This window comes from Aspergillus wentii (assembly GCF_001890725.1).
Source record: "Aspergillus wentii DTO 134E9 unplaced genomic scaffold ASPWEscaffold_3, whole genome shotgun sequence".
NCBI classification, from domain to species: Eukaryota; Fungi; Ascomycota; class Eurotiomycetes; order Eurotiales; family Aspergillaceae; genus Aspergillus; species Aspergillus wentii.
Window position 1 is genome coordinate 3,834,821 of NW_024467834.1, and position 23,556 is coordinate 3,858,376.

At 47.9% G+C, this 23,556-nt stretch overlaps 11 protein-coding genes and 1 non-coding gene across 12 annotated transcripts; 7 read left to right on the forward strand and 5 right to left on the reverse strand.

The window, feature by feature from the left end:
- The first annotated feature begins 821 nt into the window (after nucleotides 1-821).
- ASPWEDRAFT_39525 (uncharacterized protein) lies at nucleotides 822-1,974 on the forward strand. Its single transcript, XM_040835108.1, has 3 exons — nucleotides 822-948; nucleotides 1,036-1,271; nucleotides 1,418-1,974. The coding sequence occupies exons 1-3, from the start codon at nucleotides 912-914 to the stop codon at nucleotides 1,751-1,753; spliced, it is 609 nt and encodes a 202-aa protein (XP_040691459.1). The 5' UTR covers nucleotides 822-911; the 3' UTR covers nucleotides 1,754-1,974.
- Nucleotides 1,975-3,107: 1,133 nt separating this feature from the next.
- ASPWEDRAFT_171247 (cytochrome P450) lies at nucleotides 3,108-4,803 on the forward strand (the record flags this gene model as incomplete). The annotated part of the gene is made up of 5 exons (XM_040830747.1): nucleotides 3,108-3,306; nucleotides 3,353-4,200; nucleotides 4,248-4,358; nucleotides 4,408-4,574; nucleotides 4,629-4,803. The coding sequence occupies 5 exons, from the start codon at nucleotides 3,108-3,110 to the stop codon at nucleotides 4,801-4,803; spliced, it is 1,500 nt and encodes a 499-aa protein (XP_040691460.1).
- A 36-nt stretch (nucleotides 4,804-4,839) lies between these two features.
- On the reverse strand, nucleotides 4,840-6,055 carry ASPWEDRAFT_50858 (uncharacterized protein; the record flags this gene model as incomplete). The annotated part of the gene is made up of 4 exons (XM_040837508.1): nucleotides 4,840-5,326; nucleotides 5,376-5,755; nucleotides 5,801-5,905; nucleotides 5,954-6,055. The coding sequence occupies 4 exons, from the start codon at nucleotides 6,053-6,055 to the stop codon at nucleotides 4,840-4,842; spliced, it is 1,074 nt and encodes a 357-aa protein (XP_040691461.1).
- A 1,268-nt stretch (nucleotides 6,056-7,323) lies between these two features.
- ASPWEDRAFT_182616 (uncharacterized protein) lies at nucleotides 7,324-7,876 on the forward strand. The gene is made up of 2 exons (XM_040831926.1): nucleotides 7,324-7,718; nucleotides 7,766-7,876. The coding sequence occupies exons 1-2, from the start codon at nucleotides 7,412-7,414 to the stop codon at nucleotides 7,792-7,794; spliced, it is 336 nt and encodes a 111-aa protein (XP_040691462.1). The 5' UTR covers nucleotides 7,324-7,411; the 3' UTR covers nucleotides 7,795-7,876.
- Nucleotides 7,877-10,776: 2,900 nt separating this feature from the next.
- Nucleotides 10,777-11,262, reverse strand: ASPWEDRAFT_470368 (uncharacterized protein). The gene has a single exon (XM_040836889.1). The coding sequence runs from the start codon at nucleotides 11,147-11,149 to the stop codon at nucleotides 10,823-10,825; it is 327 nt and encodes a 108-aa protein (XP_040691463.1). The 5' UTR covers nucleotides 11,150-11,262; the 3' UTR covers nucleotides 10,777-10,822.
- Nucleotides 11,263-11,676: 414 nt separating this feature from the next.
- Nucleotides 11,677-11,761, forward strand: ASPWEDRAFT_t91. The gene has a single exon. It is a non-coding gene; the product is annotated as a tRNA-Asp (tRNA).
- Nucleotides 11,762-12,923: 1,162 nt separating this feature from the next.
- On the forward strand, nucleotides 12,924-13,833 carry ASPWEDRAFT_67954 (uncharacterized protein; the record flags this gene model as incomplete). Its single annotated transcript, XM_040838940.1, has 2 exons — nucleotides 12,924-13,173; nucleotides 13,235-13,833. The coding sequence occupies 2 exons, from the start codon at nucleotides 12,924-12,926 to the stop codon at nucleotides 13,774-13,776; spliced, it is 792 nt and encodes a 263-aa protein (XP_040691464.1). The 3' UTR covers nucleotides 13,777-13,833.
- A 1,908-nt stretch (nucleotides 13,834-15,741) lies between these two features.
- ASPWEDRAFT_59179 (uncharacterized protein) lies at nucleotides 15,742-16,545 on the reverse strand (the record flags this gene model as incomplete). Its single annotated transcript, XM_040838433.1, has 1 exon — nucleotides 15,742-16,545. The coding sequence occupies one exon, from the start codon at nucleotides 16,543-16,545 to the stop codon at nucleotides 15,742-15,744; it is 804 nt and encodes a 267-aa protein (XP_040691465.1).
- A 782-nt stretch (nucleotides 16,546-17,327) lies between these two features.
- ASPWEDRAFT_182620 (uncharacterized protein) lies at nucleotides 17,328-17,906 on the reverse strand (the record flags this gene model as incomplete). Its single annotated transcript, XM_040831927.1, has 2 exons — nucleotides 17,328-17,714; nucleotides 17,772-17,906. 2 exons carry the CDS (start codon nucleotides 17,904-17,906, stop codon nucleotides 17,328-17,330), a joined length of 522 nt encoding a protein of 173 aa, XP_040691466.1.
- A 593-nt stretch (nucleotides 17,907-18,499) lies between these two features.
- ASPWEDRAFT_50860 (uncharacterized protein) lies at nucleotides 18,500-19,478 on the forward strand (the record flags this gene model as incomplete). The annotated part of the gene is made up of 2 exons (XM_040837509.1): nucleotides 18,500-18,974; nucleotides 19,027-19,478. The coding sequence occupies 2 exons, from the start codon at nucleotides 18,500-18,502 to the stop codon at nucleotides 19,476-19,478; spliced, it is 927 nt and encodes a 308-aa protein (XP_040691467.1).
- Nucleotides 19,479-19,507: 29 nt separating this feature from the next.
- On the reverse strand, nucleotides 19,508-21,005 carry ASPWEDRAFT_27142 (prolyl hydroxylase family protein; the record flags this gene model as incomplete). The annotated part of the gene is made up of 2 exons (XM_040832957.1): nucleotides 19,508-20,676; nucleotides 20,732-21,005. 2 exons carry the CDS (start codon nucleotides 21,003-21,005, stop codon nucleotides 19,508-19,510), a joined length of 1,443 nt encoding a protein of 480 aa, XP_040691468.1.
- A 212-nt stretch (nucleotides 21,006-21,217) lies between these two features.
- Nucleotides 21,218-22,980, forward strand: ASPWEDRAFT_39531 (uncharacterized protein). Its single transcript, XM_040835109.1, has 2 exons — nucleotides 21,218-21,341; nucleotides 21,393-22,980. Exons 1-2 carry the CDS (start codon nucleotides 21,322-21,324, stop codon nucleotides 22,852-22,854), a joined length of 1,482 nt encoding a protein of 493 aa, XP_040691469.1. The 5' UTR covers nucleotides 21,218-21,321; the 3' UTR covers nucleotides 22,855-22,980.
- The last annotated feature ends 576 nt before the right edge of the window (nucleotides 22,981-23,556 follow it).

The following is a 23,556-nucleotide window of genomic DNA, read 5'->3' on the forward strand; positions in this document are numbered from 1 at the left end:
TACTAATAAGAAAGACGTTTCTTATATTTTAGCATTAAGGTGCAAATAAGAAGATAGATTACCTAAATTCTCTAGCCTAGCAAGTATAAATATGCTCTGCTTTCGACTGCTCAATGAACCGGTTTGGGTAGGTTTTGGCCTGAGGCAGCCGATCTAATAGAAGATATAGATTTCCTAATTCGTTAGCCTAACCCACCCATCCAACGCTAATAATGGTATTTTATCCTCTTAGCAATCTAGCGATGGCGATCTATGCACACCCCTTGTAGGAGTTCTTTCTACGTTCGAAATTTGGGTAAAGCCGGGTAATCCGAAGATGATCGCCGATCTGCAGGAGGTGGAAATTCCACCCTCCTGATACGAACCAGCCTCGCCGTCCCGACGATCGACTATTATTGGACTGTTTTATTTTGATTCGAGGTCTGGATTCTTTAGGTGACGGTTAAGTGACGAAGCCCCTCGCTCTCAATTTACTGGCTGATGATGCGCGACTTGTGGTTAAACGATGGACCTTGGTTGAGTTGAGTCTCGGCCACAGCGGAGACGCAAGGTGGATGCCGCTCCTAATCAATGCCTTATGCTCTACAAGTGTCGTTTGCTTTGACCAAAATGGGGATCGTATAAGAAATAGCAAGTTTCCGAGTTAACTGCTATCCATGGGTACCCTATATCCTGACCGACAACTAATTCTGTCGACTAATTAAATACGTTATGTGGAAGAACACTGAATCCTGTATCCATACGGAGATAATACCGTTATACTGGAAAGCGTTCTAGATCTCTTTTTAAAAGAGTTCCCCCATATGCAACAGAGTATATTAGGCTGGAATCCTTCCTAGCATACTATAAACTCAATAGGTATTACCTTAGTTGCTCTATATCAAAGGGGTGATCCATAAGAGCTATTCATCATGGGTAGATTTCTTATCCCTGTCTTGCTTGTGCTCTGTAAGTACCCAGAGATATCTAGATCCGCCACTACCCTCGCTTAACATCTCAATCATACTCAGTTCATGACTAATTAAGCTGGGAAAGCTGTTGGGGTTGTTTCTCAAGTTGGTACCCCTGGCGGCAACAGTGCCTGCGCGCAATGGTGCGCGACCAATTTCCCCAATAATCCTGGTTCTTGCACGTCGCAAGCAGCTCATGGAACGGGTCCATGCTATGTGTGTGGCCCTCGCAAACCCTCAGGCAGCACCAAGAATCTATGTTCGGGGGTGTGTACCGATACTAGTACTGATAGCAATAATTGCGGATCGTGCATGAACAAGGCAAGTTGTCCATATATGGTCTTGTCCCACAGATTGTCTGTTGCTTATCTATGATCACTGTGACATTATTTCCCCTTAACCTTGAACAAGCTGCTCCTACCCTTCTTATGGTTTTTATGCGACCCAGCCTCTAACATCAACATCAGTGCCGGAATACCGAGTCCTGTGAGGGTGGCCAATGCCGCCCTAAAAGTAATTGTGCCAACCCCTCCATGTGTGGTACTGTGAACTGCGGTATTTGCAATGGCAATACCTGCAACACCGACACTACTGCCTGCCATAGTGGTGTGGATAATCCAAGCGCTGGGTACTGCGTCTTTCGTGCGCTATGCAGCCAGGTACTAGATACTTGCGCATCTAACAAGGACTGCCCGGAGCATAATGTATGCGTGCAGACCTGCTGTACTGGTGGTGACTTCACCCCTGGCACTGGTACACCCAGATGTATTCCGGAAATATTCCTTCAATGTCCATGTGCCTGACATGGGGTACATCCTTTTCTTTTTAGGACGCTGAAGCAGCACTTTTGGCTAAAGAAAATGTAACGGGAATGGACTTCTATGATTTACTGGTTTTTCTTTTTTGTCTCCTATCGCACCTTAACGTCTGGACTTTATCAAGTTGAGTTTGCTCTTCTGCGTGTCTTTTAACGATTGATAATATGATATTTGTTACTTTCCAAGGATACTGTAATACAACAAGCCTGGTCAACTAGCTGGTCGATACCATACATGTAAAATATCTGGAACAGGTTATTCCAGAGTAAGTCCCAATATATATTAGCGCGTTCCAGCCAAGGGCTTGAGAAACAATTCATTTGTTTAGGGCGTGAAACCAGTTTTGGGAACTACTATATTATGATAAAGCTGCCAGAAGACAATAATGGCTGTGCCTCAGTGCAGAGTAGAATTAGAAGAGAGAAAAGATCTAGAATATAATGACGGAGCAGGAATAAAATAATTATATTGAAAATCCTAATCAGCAAGGAAGTAGGAGGCTATTTAGTCGCTCCACATTGTGGGATATTCCCCGGAACCTCCCAGTTATCTTGCTATTTGAACCCTTCTCTGGCTGAGGCCATCTGGTAATCCCGTTTGTGCCATACTTCAGCGTCGATGTAGTTCCTGATAGATGGCAGAGAATGACAATGCAAGGACATGTCCATTCGACACCTGGCTTCTGATACAGGAAAAACTCCATTTTGAGCGATATTCCGCCTGTCGTCTTGGAGCAAATAATCCAACCACTAGAGCTACTCTTTATATAAGTCAGTTCTTGCTGTCTTGTCAACGACCGACTTTTCTGGTATCCTGCTCAAAGGGATTATCGCCGATTCGTCCAGGTGTAATTCGATATCCCCACGACCCAACTAATAAGGAGAGTCAACTATCTCTCCTAGGGCGGAAGAAGAGATAACTGAGATTAGAACAAAGGCAATTCTGTCGCGTGATGAATTTGATGAAATCCAAGAGAGGTTGCTTTAAAAGCGTCAATACTGGTCAGATTTATGAAATGTTTAATGACAGCTATACCAAACTGGGTGAAGCTAATTATAATTCTTAAGGGTCTCGCTTATATCGCTTACACCCAGTATCGACTAGTATCAGCAGCCAATTGGAGCAATGCCGGATAAGCCGTTGGCTTCATTTCCGTTCAAAGTGGGTTTGCTTTAGTTGTAACGGCTAGTCTTTAGTTCATCCGGGACGGGCTATGAACAGCAACCTGAATCATGATCATGAATCATGCGGCAGGCAGCCAATCGAGAATATTCAATTTCATTGACTTAAATATGGCATTCCCTGCTCTGCAGATTAATTTCCTTCAGCATCCTTCACCATGGCCATCCTCCTGATAGCTGGGATTGGCTTCGTGCTGTCCTGTATCGTCCAGGCTGTTTATCGGCTGTATTTCCACCCTCTGGCTAACATTCCCGGGCCGAGGTTGGCTGCCATCACCCACGGTTATGAGTTTTATTACAACATTATCAAAGGTGGTGTGTTTGTATGGGAACTCGAGCGACTGCATCAGATCTATGGTATTTCATCTTACAAAATACATGATACGTATACTGAACTCTATAGGCCCCATCATCCGCATCAACCCCCGCGAAGTCCACATCAAAGACAGCGACTACTACGATGAAATCTACGCCTCCAGCACCCGCCGCCGCGAAAAGGACCCCGTCCACGTCGCCAAATTCGGACTCCCGGGCTCCGGCTTCGCCAGTATCGACGCTGAGACGCACCGGCAACGGCGCGCGCCAGTGGAGAAGTTCTTCTCGAAACGCGCGATCCAGAACGTCGAGGGCGTGATCTACGAGAGTATCGATACGCTCGTGCACCATCTGCGGGCGGCGCACAAGTCGCATGCCGTCGTTAGTCTGGATGCGGGGTTTGCGGCCCTCACGTCTGATGTGATCTATCAGTATGCGTATGGGTATAATCCTGATAATCTGAATAAGGAGGGGTTCAATGCCCATGTGCGAGACGGGATAAATGGGCTGTTTCAGCTCGCGCATTTACTTTATTTCTTCCCCGTGCTGCAGACAATCATGGATATGGTGCCGCTTGGGTTTCTGAGAACGACAAACCCCGCCGCGTATGCGCTTGCAGCGCAGAAAAAGGAACTCTACGATGAAGCCGTCAAGGCGGTTGATGCCGCGAAGGCGAATAATAACGGCACAATGATACAGCATCTCGCGGGGCCGAATATGTCGGCGCAGATGCGGTCGCCGGAACGGTTGATGAATGAGGGGTTTGCGTTAGTGATTGGGGGGACGGAGACAACGGCGCGATCGCTGGCTGTGGCGTTTTATCATTTGTTGGAGAGGGGGGATATTCGGGGGAAGCTGAGGGGGGAGTTGAAGACGGTGATGCCGATGCCGGATTCAAGGCCCAGTTGGAATGAGCTGGAGCAGTTGCCTTTTTTGGTATGTCCGACTACACGACTATACACTGTATACTGACATGTTTGAAGTCTGGAGTGATTGCTGAAGCGTTGCGTCTTTCCACTGGTATTGCGAATCGATCGTCTCGAGTTGCGCCTACTGAAGCATTGGTGTATAAAGACCATGTGATACCCCCTGGAGTAAGTCACTCACACTCTAACCTACGGAACAGGTAGCTAAAAAGATCAGACTCCCGTCAGCGAAACCAACTACTTTGTCCTCATGGACCCTGAAATCTTCCCCGACCCGCACGCCTTCGACCCTGAACGATGGATGCGAGCCGCAGCAAAGGGAAACCGACTAGACAAGTATCTCGTCAACTTTTCCAAGGGCAGTCGGATGTGTGTTGGATTGAAGTAAGTCATAGTCACATCTAATTATTTGTCTATACTTGATACTAACGACGACAGCCTGGCGTATGCGGAGCTTTTCCTGGTGGTCGCTAGTCTGGTGCGCCGGTTTGAGATGGAGCTGTACGAGACTCCCAAGGGCAATATCGAGTTTGCAAAGGACTTTGGGACGCCGTATCCCGAGTCGGGGAATATGAGTGTACGGGCGATGATTACGGGTGTAATTACCGAGTAACTGGTCATATAGTATAGAGTACATATGTTATATAGATCACTCATGCTCCTCCGACCAATGAAACCCATAATTCACCTTAATCTGCATCGGAATCTCCTCGCCCCTCGAATGCGACGATCCCCCGGATCTCGCACTCGCCCCCTCCAGCTGCCCCAAACTACTCGCCCTCCCCACATCAGTCGTAAGATAAATCTCATCTTCAGCGGGCCGAAACTGGCCCTTTTTCCCTACCGCCCCCCGATTCGCGGACCGATTCGCCGACGCAGAAATACTCTCGGGCAGACTGTTTTCTGGCGTCGCGCTGCTGTCGTTCTTAGCGAGGTAATGTGCGCTGTTGCTGGAGAGGCCGAGCTGCGGGATGCGGCGGAGGAGAGGACGCAGCGTGGGGAGACAGGCGCTGACGATGCCGACGCAGGGCTCGACGTTGGACCAGATCATGGCGTCGCCGATGACCCAGGTGATGTCGACGGAGGATTTCATTTTGGTGATGGTCCAGATGCGGACGATGGTTGCGACGCAGACGCTGCATGCAGTCAGTATTTACCGTAGACAAAGGAAGTATGGATACGTACAACCCGCCCAGGAGGAAAATCCCACTAATGGCCAACTTCTGCCCTCTAGGCATCTGCAGTCCCCAGACAATCGGCATGGGCAGACACAGAATGATCACATCCGTGAAGAGATTGGCGACGCCATTCCACAGGTAGAACTCGTAGAGGTTGATTCGGCAATGGCCCCCGCTGAGCGGATACACCCACTGCGTCCAGAAGAAGGAAGTCGGGACACAGGCGAGCGAGATGGCGGTGGAAACGGAGATTGCGTATCCAATGGAGAGAAATGCGCAGAAGTAGAGAGTCCAGGTGAGTTGGAAGATGCGGCGGTAGAGGAGGAGGACGGACAGTTTGACCATTGGGACGGTGGTTGCGTACAGGATGACATAGGCGAAGATGATCTATCCTGTTAGTTTATGTTGTATTTATCAGTAGGGATAGAATACCTTCATGCTCATCAAGACATCATTCTCATCCACAGCCCAGATGTGCTTGCCTATACCATATGCACCGCCTAGAATACAACACACGCCCGTTCCATACGCAAATGCCTATACCGTTAGTAAAAATAACAACTTAGCATATCCAGGCATAAATACCAACGCCCCCAACAAAAACCAATCATCATAAGCCAAGCTGGCCGTCGAGCTTGTCGTCCTCGCCCAGAATCGCAATCCCACAAACACCGTCGCGATGGCCATCACCGCCGCCACAGTGCCGTCATTATGGCCGATTCGATCATCTCCCAGGTCAATGTCTTCAGGGGGAGACCCGATGACAAGGCTTGACATGATGAATCAATTCATTCAGATCGAGCTATCTCATGTTCAACTTTGCAAGACAGAGACGCAGAGCTGAACCAGTCACATGGACAGGGCAGTGAAGACACCCTTTAGGAGGCAAAAATTGTGTTATTTATTACCGATGATCACCAGGCTTTGCCGAGATCTAAAACTGTCTAGATCCTGGAGGCGTCGACCATGGGAAATGAGGCAGACGCAGTGGGGGCCAATCTAAGGGGCAGATCATCGCCGTATCCAGCTAGACGCTCATCTGCCGCTCTTTTATATTGTTTCTTTTCCGGCCAGATTTGATTGTGATTTGTGCCTTTTGGGGGATAAAGTTTCCCGGGTTGATCCGTCAGATGTTTACTTTTCTCGACGCCCCGAACTCTATCATTGAATTCCAATTACTATCATTGAATTTGTATTTTCACCTATGGCCAAGCAATTTTGCCTTGTTCTAAATTAGTGTGTGTCGCAGGTCTCGTAATTAGGGCTAGTCTGGTCTTCTGACTAGAGCGAATGGAGAAAACGCCGTGTACGCCAAGGATGCACACTAGTAGCTGTCACCAGGTACTTTTGCAAAATACGCTTAGTATCTGTTACAGCCTTACAGGGCAATTACCTGCAATACTCCTCGCGTGCTGCATTCGCCCCTTTTTGCCTTGCAGCCGTTGGAGCAATCTAATTTAAAGCTAGACAATTCTATCTGTCATCCGCACTGATATTTGGGGCGATTTCTCCATAATCAAGTAGACTGCATTTCTTTAATATATACCCTCCCTGATCTTTTTTCACCTGTCTAAGGCTTTTCAGATGCCGTAGCATCCCTTCAACCATCTCTAACACGCCAGCCACACTCCAGAAAGATGAACCGCGTCAACCATTTTTCTCCTATCTGCTGATGCTTATCACCGAGCTTCACGCCTTTTGGGTGTTTGTAGTCTGTGACAAAGTCCATGCCCCATCAAAGCATACGCACCGTTGCCAGCGCTACCCTGTCTGTCCAGTCATGGGGCATTTGATGTTCGATTGAAACATTGCACAATGGCACAGGGGGACTACACATTCAGTCAGAAATGTCAGTCTCTTTATTGTGTATATCTAGTAGTTTGCATTTTGAATAAGTCAAATAGAGATAATTCTTGCTATACAATTGACGTATGTGCAGAAGCCACCCGCTTTTCCTCCACTCTTCCACCCGATCCATAGTTGCAATTTTTATCGTCAGTAACGACACTGAAGGCTATCTTTCTAGCACGGCTATTTAATGTAATGGCAACCAAAGACGCCATTCAATCCGAACTAGATGGGCTCAACAGGACGTTGGCGAGCACTGAGCTCAAGAATGACTCAAAGAACCATGACCAGATACTGCATGACATGCACAACCTCCAACGACAGTTGCAAAAGGTACAAAAGGAAATCTGTCCCTTCGAATATGTGCATCAAGAGGCGATGGCATACATTGGCAGCGATCGCGCCATCGCAGACATCACCTGGTCAGGAAGTATTTTTGCCAGCAGTGGCGGAGTGGCATATTTCTTCTGGCGTGCTGCTTATCTGAGCATGTGCTTTAGCTGTAGGTCATTCTTCCTATTCTTTGATGATGATGCTAACATTATACAGCTCGAAACAAAACCGTGAGTCGGTCTTGATGAATCAAGGGCAAGCTGTTTGGCCGTGATGTCTGTCGAGAGTAGGCGTGCATTCTGTCGGTCTATCAATTCAATTTCTGTGTCTATAGAGACCTAGAGAGAAGCATGATAGAATTGATTTATTTCTTCCCAGTCACAAGTGGTGTTGACTGCAAAAATATATATCTCTGTGTTCGCTCTACCAGTATTAAAACGTTAATTTTATCTATTGCATTACTGTAATATTGTGACGGTATAACTGTCCCCAACGCTTTAATATAAGAAAGTGGTTATGAGTCAACTTGACTTGTGATAATAGCTGTGGAAGGCTGCCATGTCAAAATGTGGATCAACACAGCCCGCCACGCTGTCCTGCCGATTCCTGCGAGGCTGTGAATCAACAAGTGACTTACTTAAAGCTGCACCCACTGCATTTCCAGGACCACAAAATCTCATTCAACACCAGATTCGAGGATCAAATGGCGACCCTGAATTCTACCCGCCCCCAAGGAATACTGGTCCAGCCCGACGAGATCCTTCTGCTCATTCAAGATTACCTCCCCGCAAGAACGCTGAATGCATTTATTCAAACATCAAAGCGGATTCACAACTGCCTCACCCCATATCTCTATAATCTTGCATACGACGACTCGGAAATCCTCACCACGGCCGCGCGCAGAGGCCAGGAGCTCAGCTTGAGAACACTGGTAGAACGTGCACCCGCCGGCTTCTTCGATGGCGACTTCGGCCCTGATGTCCTCCAGGAAGCAGTTGATTGTAACCAACGGGAGGCTGTACGGATGCTGCTGAAGAGGAGCGTTGATCCGAATGTTCCTCGTAAGCACGGACCGTACAGAATGCAGATGATGCCGCTGCACATTGCTGCTGAAGAAGGACACCTTGAAATAGTGGAAATGCTTCTGGATGCCGGTGCAAAGATCTCGGAAGTCTTTGAGAAATATCGAAGAGGCGTGTGGTCTGCCCTGCATGGTGCCATATTTTCAGGACATGTTGATGTGGCGGCGTTGCTGATCCAGCGTGGGATTGATATTAGCCTTACCACGGCACGGGGATTCACGACACTGCACTTCGCCGCCAGAAATTGGATGCTTCATATTGTTCAGTTACTGTTAGAACGCAAGATGGACATCGATATTCGCGATAATGAAGGAGGCACACCGTTACACGAGGCTGTACTTACACGCATGCCAGGCCGTCCGTACCCAAAGCGTTTGCGGATGGTGAAATTCTTACTCGAGTCTGGGGCCAGTGCTACGGCAGTGAAAGAGAATGGAGAAACAGCATTGCATCTTGCTGCCAGCGAAGGAGCGATAGAAGAGCTTACACTCTTGATACAGTATGGGGCTGATGTCAATACAAAGACCATAACGGGTGAGACAGCCTTGCATCGGGCTGCAAGTCCCCGCTATGGAAGTATAGAAATGGTCAAAGCTCTTTTGGATGCTGGGGCGGATTGTTTGGTTGAAGATGACAGCCACAAAACGCCATTAATCAATGCGATGCGGGGCCATGACCATAAGAAGATTGCGATGCTGATTAATGCAGGCGCTGAGTCCCATCCCTCTCAGTATACTCCAGCATTACTTCTACAGGCCACAATCCACCGGCGTCAAGACCTAGTGGAGACGCTGCTAGACCACGGCGTGGATGTGGACGCCGCGAGGGATGAGCGCTCAGGAATGACTGCGCTCATGAGCGCGGCCAGATCAGCTAGTATGGAGCTGTTTGAGATGCTGCTGGAACGAAGTAAACAGCTAGGGCTTACCAACAATTACGGCCAAACTGTGGTCTCTTTTGCTGCTATGAGAGGGAGCAAGGAAGTGCTGAGTCTGCTGGCTGAGAGGGGGGCGTGCATGGACCATCGCGATCATATTGGAATGCGCCCGTTGATGCATGCAGCCAGATCGAGGAGCATCCAGGCCGTTTCATTTCTTCTGGAAAGAGGCGTGGATGTGAATGTTTGGGATGAGCACAGACAAACACGTACTGCTTTGTTCTACGCCGTGAAAAGTGGCAAGATAGCAATAGTCAAATTGTTACTTGATAAAAGCGGCATTATTCAGGAGTCAGGGGACGAGGGTCAGCGGTCGTTACTGCATGCAGTTCCTTGGCGGAACTTGTCCATGATGAGGCTCTTGCGGGAGAGTGGGAAATGTCGATTTGAAAACAGCAGTCTGAGAAAATGGATGGAGTCCGCAGTCGCTCGGGGCGCCATGTCCGAAGCGAAGCGTTTACTGCAGATGGGCGTTGACATAGACAGCCGAGATAGCTCAAACGGCACACTACTCCTAACCGCTCTTGGGAGGAAAAATAAGAAGATGGCTATCCTATTGATCCGTCACGGCGCTGACATCAACACCAGCAATAATCAAGGCAAATACCCGTTATTCATGGCCATTCACTCCGAGCTGATTGACGTTGCGCATCTACTGATTGCAAAAGGTGCGAATATTGAAGCTAAAACTGAGTATGGTGTAACACCATTGCAAAAGGCTGTTTGCAGTGGGTACAAGGCCGCCATTGAGCTGCTTCTTGAAAAGGGAGCCTGCGTGGACGCGCCAGATGAAAATGGTCTAACACCGCTGATGCACGCCCTTGCCAGAGGCCTGCCCGGTACAACGGAAATCCTACTGTCTCATTCAGCCAATGTGCATGCACTAGATGAAACAGGCCGAACGCCTCTTTCATGGGCGATGAGAGGAGGAGATGCGATGGCAGTTAAGAAGGTGATAGAAGCAGGAGCCAATGTGTTCAAGGCAGATAATAATGGACACACACCGTTATGGTGGGCAACGCACTATAAGCTCGACTACATGATTCAATATTTATCCTATCGCCCGACTTCGGAGGCTGAGATGACTCCTAAATTCGAGTGGGGAGATCGAGTCAAAGAGGAGTATGTCTGTCGTGTTCGTGTCCGTGATGCTATCTGTTGATTTCCATCCATCCATTTTCAGTTGTACATCCATAGCGGTTTATTTTAACTATAGGTCTACAAATTCCTCATCTGAATTCCGTATATTGCAGACTATTTGAACGACCTATTTTGAAGCCACTGGTACAAAATTGAAAAGTCCCGCCCAAGACAGACAGTCCTCGTCAACCGCATTGTAGCCCCCCCGCGCCGACTGGGCAGTAAAAGAGAAATCTTTGCTTCAGCCGCTCCAGCCATAGCAAGCCCCAAGTCCTTGTTGATCATACTAACCGGACACCCAGGCTCATACTCATTCGAAGCAGGTGCAGATGAAACCACCCCAGGAACGGGATTGTTAACCTCCATCGGCCAGCAGCGACCAGTAGACGAGTTGATCAATTCAGTCAGGTTGTAGATATCTAATCCCCCCTCGCGGCCCATATTCAGCGCTCCGCTGGTGGCGATGTAATTGATGGCCAGGATGTTGCGGATGCTTCCGAGTTGTCTCGAGGAGTGGGGATCGATGGTTGAGCAATCAATGAACAGACGAGTCTGTTGTAATGCAGGTAAAGTGGCAGAACTACCCGTGCGTAGTGAAGGGCAAACAGAGGTCAGCAACCAATTTGGGGGCAAAAAGAGGGAGACGAAATGTGAAGTGAGGTTGCAGCTATATATATATCATAGAATGATTATATGATGATGACTGCAGGACAGGATTTCTCGGTCGCGTATTCCTATGATTATTTATTTCCATAGTAGGCACCTCTTGATATGACACGGGAATAACTAAAGCAAGATGCAAATCCGGGTAAAAATGACATCCTTTCAAGTTGGCTACATACACTATTTTCATGATAAGGTACGTGAGTAGTATTGGATTGGGATCCTGAATAGCCTCATATAATCAATAACACCAACAAATATTTCATCATCCCACCAAGTGGTCGAGCAGTAACTCGACTGTCCCATCTTCCTTGGTCTAGTGGTCATGATTTCCGCTTGTCATTAATCTGATAAGCGCGGGAGACCGGGGTTCGATTCCCCGAGGGAGAGAATATTTTTCTCGCTATTCTTTTTTATTTCTTTATCTTCGAGTGCAATAATTCGCTTTTTCTTTGATACTATCGTCAATGCAATTGTGTTGAGGACCCCAACTTAGTGGTTCTTCCACATCCTCACTACCGGATCTAGACCCGCCCCAGGCGTACTTAGATCAACATTACCACCGAGATAGTAGGCCATCTTGTCGAAGAAATACTGAACAGTGGCATCCTGAGAGAGTCGCTCAATAGCAGCAGCGAAGACTCATCTCTGGTCTATTGGCTGGCTGAGATTAAAGTTGCAAGCGGCGGAGGGGATGAGGGCCCATCCCGGCCGAATATTCACATAGCCGCCGTAACAGTAGAGGGTGAAGCATCGCTGTAGATGGCACCCTCGCCCATGAACGGGGGTATGTGCGTGTCTTTTCACTGTAGGTTAATACATCGAGTCAGTGTTTTGCAAGGCTTTTGTGGCCGATTGCCTGGAGGTCACGGACATGCTGGCATGGTGCTATTTGGCAAGCCACCGGTTTGAATCAGTGTAGATCAGAATGATCGCATTTTTGTCTTTTCAAAATTTGCTATATGACTGCTTATCAAATCCTTATCAGTGTATAATGCAATTATTAGTCCAAATCGAGATGTGATAGGCTGTCTTCAATCATTGTTGATATTCTAGTCAATTGCTTTGCCACGGCTGTGTAATAAGAAATGCTGATCACTAGAAATAGGGCTGCATGCCCAGATTGGATCAACGTGGGCTTCTACTGTGGATTGGGTACCTGACAGGTGGAGCCATTATTTCTTCGAAAATAATTATCCCAAGTATGCTGGTCTCTTCCATTTATTAAGCATCAACCTCTCATTCTCAGCATTTCATATGAACCCTGTAGTACTTGTCCTTGTACAGTTAGACCTAATAAGGTTGAGAGAATGGTTAAGTGCTTAGACCCTTAATCGTATGCAGGTGCACTGCGGCAAGTACACTTTAAGTAAAGATATGCTGGTCCTAGATGGTTTGACATAGAAATGATCTACATGGCTGTGGAGACAGCGCTAACACAGCAAATAATAAATGCGAAGTTTTTCCTTCTTTCCATTGACTCAATGAATGTCATTTCCTTTTAATGCTGCTGCTGTCGCTGCTTCCTTCACCTCCGCACATCACCTCCGTCATGGCATTCACCCTTTCCCTCCTCCTTCTGCTTCTTGACATTGCCTCTGCAACACAATGCTACTGGCCGAATGGCGATAATGCAACTGCCGACTGGGTCCCATGCCCAAACAGTCGGGTTTGCTGCTCGACAACCGAAGCCTGTCTCTCCAACGGTCTCTGCTACGAGGCAAATCTGAATATTGCCCATCGCGGTGCCTGCGCCGATCATTCATGGCCGATATCAGAGTGTCCTCGTATCTGCTATAGCGGTGAGATATCCGAGACTATATACTGGTGTTTAAAATCTAGGTCAAGGCTAATGTCAAGCAGAAGTCCCAGGCGGCTGGGCAAATCTCTATCCCTGCCCGAACAACACAAATCAGGTCTTCACCTGCGGCGAACCAGGCTGGGCATCGGAGGTCTGCGAAAAGAATATTGGAACGTACTCATGGGTCAGTGGCTATGTTTCGTACGCCTACTTGCCCACCTCCACCGCCACGACAGGCACAGCCGCCACCTCGACTTCATCTCCCACCTCAGTCGACGCCGTTCAGACCACGCCGGTAGACGCGACATCATGTCCGGATACATCATCTTCGAATAGCTCCGTCGCGATCGGTGCGGGATTAGGGGTTGGACTTGGTGTGCCGCTTTTGTTGTCGTTGGCGGGTATGTTATGGACGTGTGCTCGTATGAAACGACAAATGAGGGCATTCAACCAAGAACGGATGGAGCAGCAGCAATTGAAAGGCTGGGGACAGGGTAGTCCGATTCCCAAGGACCACTTGGGGGAAATGGATGCTCCGAATCCCAGGGATAGAGTGGAAGAAGTGCATGGCTCGGAGCCCATTGTTACGGAGCTGGGAGGGTAGTGGATTCTGCTTCTGGCGCAGGGCGGATTTGTATTAATGGATGCAGGCTACGCAGCGAAATGTTATTAATTCCCATATACCAAATAATAGTCAGAGCAACAGCGAGAGAGGCGGGCGAGCGAGTATTTTCAAAATTGGGCTTCGACATGTGGAGTGGTGAGTGTGATGGGCAACACTACTTGGATCTATATGCTCGTCTCCGAATTGCTGGGATTTTAGTGCAGGAGAGACGGGAAGTCCCTTGGAAGGCCCTTAAGGGTACTCCGATTTATACGACAGGTTTAACTGTTGCTAATATTCTATAAAACCCTTATAATCTATAACTCTTATATCAAAGATATTAAGAAGCCAACAGTGTCAGGATCGAGAGTTCTTGACAAGTGCCCACCACGCCCCGAACCTTGTGGAGCCGCCAGTAAATGAGGCTGGCGCTTAAGGTGCCAGTTCATGGGCTGTGCTGTTCTGGCCCGTCATTCCGAGTGTTAGCTGGGCCAATCAGATCTTTTAATCTGACGATCAATACTCTTTCTTTCGTAGCTCAGATTCATCTGCGGTCCGACTCCTTGTCCCTCGTGAAAGTCATCATGCCGATTCCTCTGCTGGATCTCAACCCCCTAATAATGAGAAATTCACTGGCAAGGAGAACACCCGACCGAGAGATTAGTTCCCAGTTTCGAAAATGAATGAGAGTTCCTCATCTCGAAGAATGTTGACTATAATTCTAAGGAAGGTCAACTAGGGCGCACGTAGCCTTTTTGGCCTAATGATTACTTTTAACGAAGAAAAGCACGGTTTTCGACTAATGCCATGGATTATACAGTATTATGGAGTACCTAACTTTATATAATTCATTGATTTACTCGACTGCTATTTGATGAGATAATTGTATCACCTTATAATTTTAATTTTAATTGGCCAGTCACCGCAGCCATCTGTCTCACCCAAAGATATATGTGAAGTAGAATTAGGAAAGCCGCAATATATAATACTCTTAATGCGAATATAATAAACAAAGAAAATATTGTTCATGAATAAAACAACTAAACCTACAGTAGCCAGCTACAAAGGTACATACATCCACCGTTACTCCCCATAGCCCAAATAAACCCTACCATCACTATTCAAATCAGACACATAAGCAATAGACTTAATGGAAATCTTACCAGTCATCATAATTTGATATACCGGAATTCTCGTTCCCGTCGTCGCATTCTCCTAGCACTCATCTTCTTTTTGGCCGCTTTCTCCGGTATCTTTTTAGCCTATTTGTCGACATTAGTTCATTTACGCTGGTATAGTTAGATAAGGCACTAAATTGCATTGTTTTGTATGGGCTGCACTGGAAAGGGGTAGTTACAATTCTCTCTGAAAGCGAGTTGGAGGCAGTAGCGCCCTCGCAGGTGGGCACGGCCAGGGCGAAGCCACCAAAGGCAGTGATGAAAAAGGTGGACAGACGCATCTTGTAGATATTGATTATTTAGGTGATAGTGAGGTTGATGGTGGATGACGGAATTCTTCACGTTTATATACACACCAGCTGTCATAAACCTCCGACCGCGGCAAACTCAGAGGCTCAAGCTGCAGCAATTTATCTCACATAGCCTCATCTTACACGAGAAATGGAAAATTAAATCTGACAAGCAGTGTTGATCTGCGCCCCCACCTGCCATTCCCAGCCCGCTGCCATTTGCTATTCGACGATATCGCCAAGCGGATTCTGATGACGGGCCAATCTGACGGGCTAGTTGGGAATGTTGATTTGACGTGTGGCTGACTTTGCATATCTTAGATAAAATCATTATATTTGAGGGGATAAATAATATGTTGATTAGAGTAGATAGAGTAGAAACCGGAGTATTTATAGGTCAATATCCTGGGGTGATCTTTTATAGGATTTAAATTATTTATCCAGTAGGCTATAATAAGCCCATATTCAGTCTACAGAGTATTATATACAGAGAAAGATTAACTAAACGTCGACGAGTCCTGCTCGTAATCATAATGCACAAACGAAACCAACCTTGACAACACCGCAAACTCCAACTTCAACTTGACCGTATAAAAAAACGTCTTCAGCACCGTCTGCAGGATAAACAAATCCAGATACTCCAGTACCAACAACGAAATATCCATCAGAATAATTACCGCATTAATCACCAACAGCTGCTCCATGATGGCTTTTCGTCGCCCACTCCGGTGAGGATGGATACGGAGTAACCAGAACGCCTGCACGATGAAGATACTCGAGATGATGATCTCTTGCACGAAGAATCCCGTGAGTTGGACCTTGGCCCAGATATTGTACATGTGCGAGAAGCCCGGCCCGGCGTAGACAGCGCCATACGAGAGGATGATTTGTGGGATTTGCAGCACAATCGCGTCGAGGATAATCATATACCGTACAAAGCGGAGGATATATCGACTGCGCACGATGAGATGAAGACGCGAGTACAGCACCACCGACTGACCAGTCACCATAATCGCCCAACCAGCCGTTGACAACGTAACGGGGATCCAAATCGGTGCGAGCTGGAAGTATTTCAGCAGCAGGCCAATCGCCTGCGGGACGATACCCAGCGCCGTAGAGAGAAGCAGACTCCAGAAGTAGAGGCCGTGGTAGACATGGAAGGAGAAAAAGATGAGAATAAGGAGTTCCAGTGCACTGTATAGTGCGCCGGCGAGGAATGTGGCGATGATAGCCTGGATCGCTAGGCTGTCGCCCGTGTACCCGCCTGTGATACCCTCGACCGGGGCCGAGTAATTGGCCATGACGGCTTAAGGAAGGAAGATTTCATTCTGTGCTCATTGAAGGAAAGACGTTGCGGTTGGCCCTCGCCAGTCTCGCGTGGCTGCTGCTTATCCATGGATCGGGCGGACGGGATCTACCCCGGATTTACCCCGGATTCCTGCAACCGGGCGCTGCCAAGAATTGGACCTGCATACGGCATACAGCCATCAGTCATGATTAAGATATTCAAAAGACTGTTATATTGTTACTCCTCGTCTCACCTTTTATGTGCGAGGTGGGTGGGCGGTAAGGTAGCAAGATTATAAGTCGTATTTGAATTTACAAGTAGATTTTGTGCCTCGTCAAAGTCTTTTCTCTTTCATTCCAAAATATTTTCTTTCATGAAATTTCAGGAAAAATTTTGAGGCTACCCTACAACGACGGAGGATTGGAAGTCCGATGAATCTAGGTACCTACCGTGGCCTGATCGGGTGTCGTGCAAGGGTTGCAGCCAATTAGAGGCAGGAGGGCCCATATGCCTGATGTTGATGCTCGACGCTGATTGGCCAGGTGTGGCTGAAGTGTCAAGTAATAAGGGATTAATCTATCAGATGAACGGGTCATTCTGATTTCAAATAAGATGACTATCAAAATTCTTACTGATCTTCAGATAACCAAATTACAGTATGGGCAAGTCAAATAAATAAAGAGATCGAATTCAATTCAGAAGAAAAACAGAAAAGCTGTCATGGTATGGCATCAATCACAGACAATCCAAAAGAAAAAACCAAAGATGCTAACCAACCATCGCCCTCGCCCTCATCTACTCGCACTTTTCGAAGTGGTCCGTGCCCTGGTAATTACTCTTGACCGTCTCATGGATCATAATGCCGCAATAGTGCGGAGTGTTGTTGACATCAGCATAAACAACGCGGATGGGAGTCTTTTCCGCTTGCATAAAGGTCTTTTGGTTCTTCTGCCACCTGTGTTTGGATCCGACCCAGAAAATGGGGAACTCCCAGAGTTGGTGTTTCTTGTCGTCACATTCATGGACTCCCCAGTGGAACCCGTCGAAATTTCCGTAGTGGTGAGGATCACCACTCTTGTCCGTAACCAAGCCGGCCTCTTTCATTTCTCGTTCGGCGACGGCGACGTCGACTATGAATTTGGTCTTGGTTTCGTTCTTCTTGGGAGTGCAGGTCACGAAGGGCTAAGGATTGTCAGTTGGATATAGGAAAGGTTGGTAGGCATAGGAGGGAGTACTTACAGCGCGGGGACTGAGAACCTTTGTAGGTTTGGTTTCATCGGTGGAGGAGATGGGGTTGTCTGACTCAGTAATTGGAGCTGCAAAGGCAGGAGCTGCAACAAGTGAAAGAGTGAGGAGGCTCTGGATAAAACGCATTTTGAAGGTCGAGTTGAAGGTTGGATTTTGAAGCTAGAAGCTTGAGGTTTGAGACTTGAGATGGAGAGATAGAAAGATGGGAAGATGCTTTGATTGATGGTAGAAGTGTGTTGATGATGGCAGATATTGACCGGACATAAAGGCCTCTTTATATCTTTACAGACGAGATTATCTCTACCCATCTTACAGTCTCCATTGTTCCATTGTATACAAACTCTACTAAGCGGACAATTTCTGGCGCAGCTGTGAGCCTTGTATTCATGAGGCTGTGTGGTGTTTGATTGTAGGCTGCGAACCTTTAAGCTTAAACTAGACACTGAGTTCATTGCTCCCTACCTGCCCAAATAAGCGTAGAGCTCCTCGAATAAGCCCTGAGCTGTATTGCGGCACAGTGGTTTGGCCCCTGCCGCAGTGCCGATCTCCTTTTAGGGCAGTTTGGAGGCTCAGCTACGGGGACCGCTTAGGCTAGCGTCAGCGGGGCTCGCAGTTGCCTGATGTCACTCCATAAATCACTCAACTTCATTCCATCCATTCATCCTCAATCACTTTCAATTTCTCACCTTCAATATCTCACTGTCACTCGTTGAGACAAAATGGCTTCGGGGGATTTTATTACTCAGCCTTTAGAGGATCACTTGTATCGCGACGATGACGATGAACAGGACATTACATATAAGAAGCACCTTGACGATTTGGTCAATGGCAGGCTAACTCCCTCCGAAGCGGCCATAAAATTTGATAAATTTGTTGTCGACGAAGCTAACATCCGACGTGATGAAATCCTGAGAAGAGAAACCCTAGGAGAAGAGGCAGAGGACCTGAACATGGACATGCTTCCACTGAGAACTGATGGATCAGTTGAGTGTATCTTCATATTTCTCGCGCATTTATGCTCAGCCTATCCACCTTACCATCCGGGACAAAATGCAATCATTGAATTCCTACACGCGTTGAAGGCAATGCCGAGGCATGAGTCTTATTGCGGGCCATATGAGACAACGACACTATGGCCATTAGAGGGGAATTGGGAGGCTTTGCCCGAGATTTTCCGCCATGAAAATGATGATAGTATGCCCCCTTTCTCTAAGTCTTAACTATAGAGCTGTGCTGACCATCTCAGATTACAGCCTGTTTGATGATGAGATGAAAATCCCATGGAGCAAGAAACAAATTGGCTTCCGTAACTTCCAATCCGCCGCAGCCCGCATTGCCTCATTGGGTATGATGAAAATTAGCTTTTTGTGTGCACTTAATGAGATTCGACCCTCCGCCAGATACTATCCAGATCCGGAGATAGGCAGGTTTGGTGGACTGGATCGAATCGCTTGTAATGTTGTTGCAGGAGGGCAATGGATTATCTGGCCGGATCAGGGACGCTATGTCTACCGAGAATGTAAAAAGCGTGAAACTGTCAGTATTCCCCGGGAGATATGGTGTATGGCGCATTGGAGAGAGTGGAAGGAGCAGTTTGCATCTCTCATCCAGAATGAGAAATTCGAACTCAGGGCGAAAGAGATTGCCAGGCTGGCGCTTCAGAAGATGGTGGAATACGAAGAGGAGGATGCTCAATAGTTCTATTTACGTGTATATGAATTTTAATATCACTCCTCGGAAGGCTTCACGTCATACTCTACGTCTGTCCGGATGATATACTTTGCGCCCTTCCTTACTCCCGTTCCCTCATGGAGCAATGCGCCGTTCGCCTCGCCGTGCGGGAAAATCGCCACGGATCCCATCACAGGTCGCACTGGGTATGCGTTGAGGGTTCCCTCGCGCGCGGCCGGCATGAAGAAGGTCGTCTCTCCGCCCTCGAACTCATCGTTGAGATATAGTAGGAATGTGTACATGGAGCTCTGTCTCTTGTCCTCGGGTGAAGAGTCGTACACGTATGTGTCGTCGGGGAGGATGCCGGACGGCGGCCAGGCCCCGTCAATGTGGCATCGGTATTCAGCGCCGGGAACGTATCTGTATACACGGAAGCGGCGATTGATGCCCCGGACTAGGCGGCCGTTGATGGAGGGCGGAACATAACGGGAAATTCGTGCCCAGAGCATATCGTGGAAGGTGGTGTCGATGACCCAGTAGAAGTTGTGGGCAAGAATGCTCATGTCTCCGTCTTCGCGGAGGGGCACATCAGGCAGGAAGTTGACGGATTCACCGGCCGCAATGATGGCCTTGCACTCAGTGGGAGAGAGGACATTCATGGCGAGACCAAGACCTGGCACGGCGGGATGTGGGTGGTATGTTATGGTCGGGCCGACGGGAGCTAGCGGCACGGCGTTCGGGGCGGTAGTGTAGAGGAGGGCGGGATGGTGGTTTGGAGGTTTGCGGAGTGGGCCGGGGGTTTCTTCAATAACGCGGAGGGCATCGGGAGACTTTGGCGCGTCGGCCATGATTGACTTGTCGAGGACTGAGGCGTACACCGGGAGTGGTGTTGTTTCTGGCCGGAGGTCCCAGATAGACTGGAAGGCGATGGGGGATGTTGAATCGACGGCATTCGGACTGGTGTCAATCGGGGTGCTGATGCGCAGAATGGCATCGAGTACGCCGAGCAGTTCCATGTCCTTTGCGCTGCGTTCACGCGGGACATGGTCGACACCAGGCTGCGTCGAGAGGCCGCTGACGACGTCCAGATCCCGCACCCAGCGACACAAGGCTCCGATCTTGGGTTGCTCACCTCTGATCCTCATCTCGGCGAGCAGGACCTTTGCTTCGATGTATTTCTCGTCGGCCAGGGCACCGGTTATCCGCGCCGTCAGGTTTGCGCCCTCTACGAATCGACGATTAGACAGGCATCATGCAGAGAAAATGCAGGCAGAACATACCAGCATTATTAACACCTGTCGTGCATGCCTGACGGAAGTTATAAACCGCAACCCGGAGATCCTTGCATGCCTTCGACTTGGTCAAACTGGGATGTTCCGCAAGGGCCGTGAGTGTGTCGATGGTAATTTCGAGATCCTCGTCTGCGACGACTGCGTTGATGTGCTTGGGCTCGCCATCGGGAGGAGGCGTCAGGACAGGGGCGGCCTTTGGAATTTTTTGCGGAAGATCGACTTGCGCATTGCGCTTGCGCTTTGCAGCTTTGGACTTGGCCATGATTGTGATGATGGTTGGTGGACGGATCACCGATAATTGATTGATACGAGTGGGGAGTTGTGGGCTTGGCAGTGCGGCACGTGATGATAATGCACGTGCATCTGTGCCTGAGGATCTAAGTTTAAGCCTGAGGCAGAAAATATATGCCCTCTCCGCCGAAAAACGCCTTGTAAGCACCGCCCCCTCCGCTTATTTATGAAACACCATCGGCCATGGCCTGCAAAAAAATACAAATACTGGCCAGAGGACAATGAACTGGGTAAGAAGGACCATACTACCTCGATTGCGAATGAGCATTACTTCCTTAAAACTAAACATGCCTTCAAAGCAGCCAAGGCGAGTACATGCAGTCAAGACATGTAAACATATTGCTAACGCTGCATGCAGCTTATGCCAGCGGATTCCCACAGACTGCTGGATGGGAGTTTTTGACCATCTGGAAGCAGACGAAATCGTGACAGCTTTAGCCGCATCTCGCCATCTCACTGCATCTGTTCGACCTTCGGTATATAGTAGGATCGCCTGGGAATGGAACACCGTGCCCCGAGCACGCATTCTGCACTTACTGCGGGCTGTCCTACAGTGCCCTGACCTGGCTTCAAATATCCAGCACGTCTCGATATTGTCATCTTCGGAATATGCCTTTGATGAAAAATGGCAAAAGGACGCACGATTTGGACAGGATGAGCCATTTTCGGATCAAGATCTCCAGAGCTTTAGCGACGTCGTGGAACAGTCCCAATCAATTGTTGACAAAGGCCAGTTCCCAGAAGCCTCGAAATGGAACGAAGCGCTCCAGAATGGCAATTCTTATGCTTACGTGACCATCCTTCTCTCCCAATTACACAACCTTCAATCTCTTCGGCTGGACTACTCCTTTGTCTGGCAATCAGGGTTTCCTGGATTAATGTTGAAGCACGCGCTATTTTCCGCGCCAAAAGGAGTACTGCCATCTTTCGACTCTCTTACGACAATTGACTACGGTAGTAATGTACCACTGTCTGAAGAGTTTGAACCCTACCTCAACTCTTTTGATAAATTGCATGGCTATCCCCCTTGTGATCCCAATCAATTCATGGCCTGGTTCCATCTGCCTTCCATTCAATCCTTATCCATTTGGCTACGGAGCTTTCAAGACGTTATTACTAGTGAGGACCAGGGAAATCTGAGTAACCTGGACACGCTGGTCGTCGCTCGAGCTACTATTAAAGAAGAAAATGTGCCAGCTTTACTGTCCCAGATGACTACGTTGAGGTCTCTGCACTTAGGCATGGCGTATCGATGGCACAGTGAATTTGCCTTGGAATCATGTTCGAACATACTGGAGGGCTTGGAGTCCATCAGTGGCACTCTAGAAAAGCTCTCCCTGGGGGTAGAATACTATCCATTCAGTAGTGGGCACTATAATTTTGGAACCGACTTTGATCATCAGGCCAGGATAGAATTTATGTTTTTTCTGAATCACTTCCCCCGGCTGCGATCTGCAGAAGTACCAATCACTCTACTTATCGGATTGGAACCAGAGGACTCGAATGAAATTGGCGAACGTCTACCTGATACCCTTGAGGAATTATGTCTGCAGTGGGATAATGCGGAAATTATGAGTAATGATTGGGAATTCGAGTCACAATTACACGATTGTGTCCGGTATCTGCTGGATGATCTACAATCTCATTCGCCGCACCTTAAACGAGTCACCATCCGGCAGCGCTGTGAGAGCCCCAAGGACAAGGAATGGTTTGCCAAGGATCGCGCGGAATTGAAAGAGATGTGCACAGAGGCCGGGATTGACCTGGAGGTGGTATGGGACTATCTGTCTCCGGGATTATGGACACAAAATGATCCCTAAATAAGGGTGGGTCGTTCCTGTGATTATTTAAAGAAATCAGCGTTATTATAAGCAGTATTTTGTAAGCACTACAGTAAGCTTGTTCTAACAAATCGGGTAGTAATGAAATCTCAAAGCAAAGTGCCTTTCAATTCGATTTCCCATGTAAGATACGAAAGTCCTTGGCTGTACCAAATTTCATAAAATATTCCCAAAGTTCGCTATATCCAGCTGTTTTTGTATGAGACTGGTCCAAACTAGGCTGGAAATGTGCCAAATCAGTTACGTGTAGTCTAGATATATATTTTGGAGCCGCATGTATGGGTGAATCTGGTAAAGTGCCATAATAAAATCCTTGCCATAATGGACAAGGGGTCTTTCTAAAACTTAGTGTTTACTGTATTATAATCAATTTTCTAGTAAACTATGTTGACTACTGGAGCATACACGAGCATTCCTGGCCGAGAACCGATATGCCAAGATCGGAGGAGCGGACGTTGCAGACCACTCGATACCTACTATAAATATTCCCTTACTATGATAAATAAGGATTTGATGAAACTTGAGTATTAATTTTGAAACATAATACTTAGATATAGCACTTAAATATAGATTATTATGGAGTAAATTTGAAAATAGAGATGGTGAGGGCGCAAGACTCAGCCCCCGAATAAGTCTCACTTGTTAAGGCCGCCTTGAGCGAAGCGAACGCTAGAGTGGCTA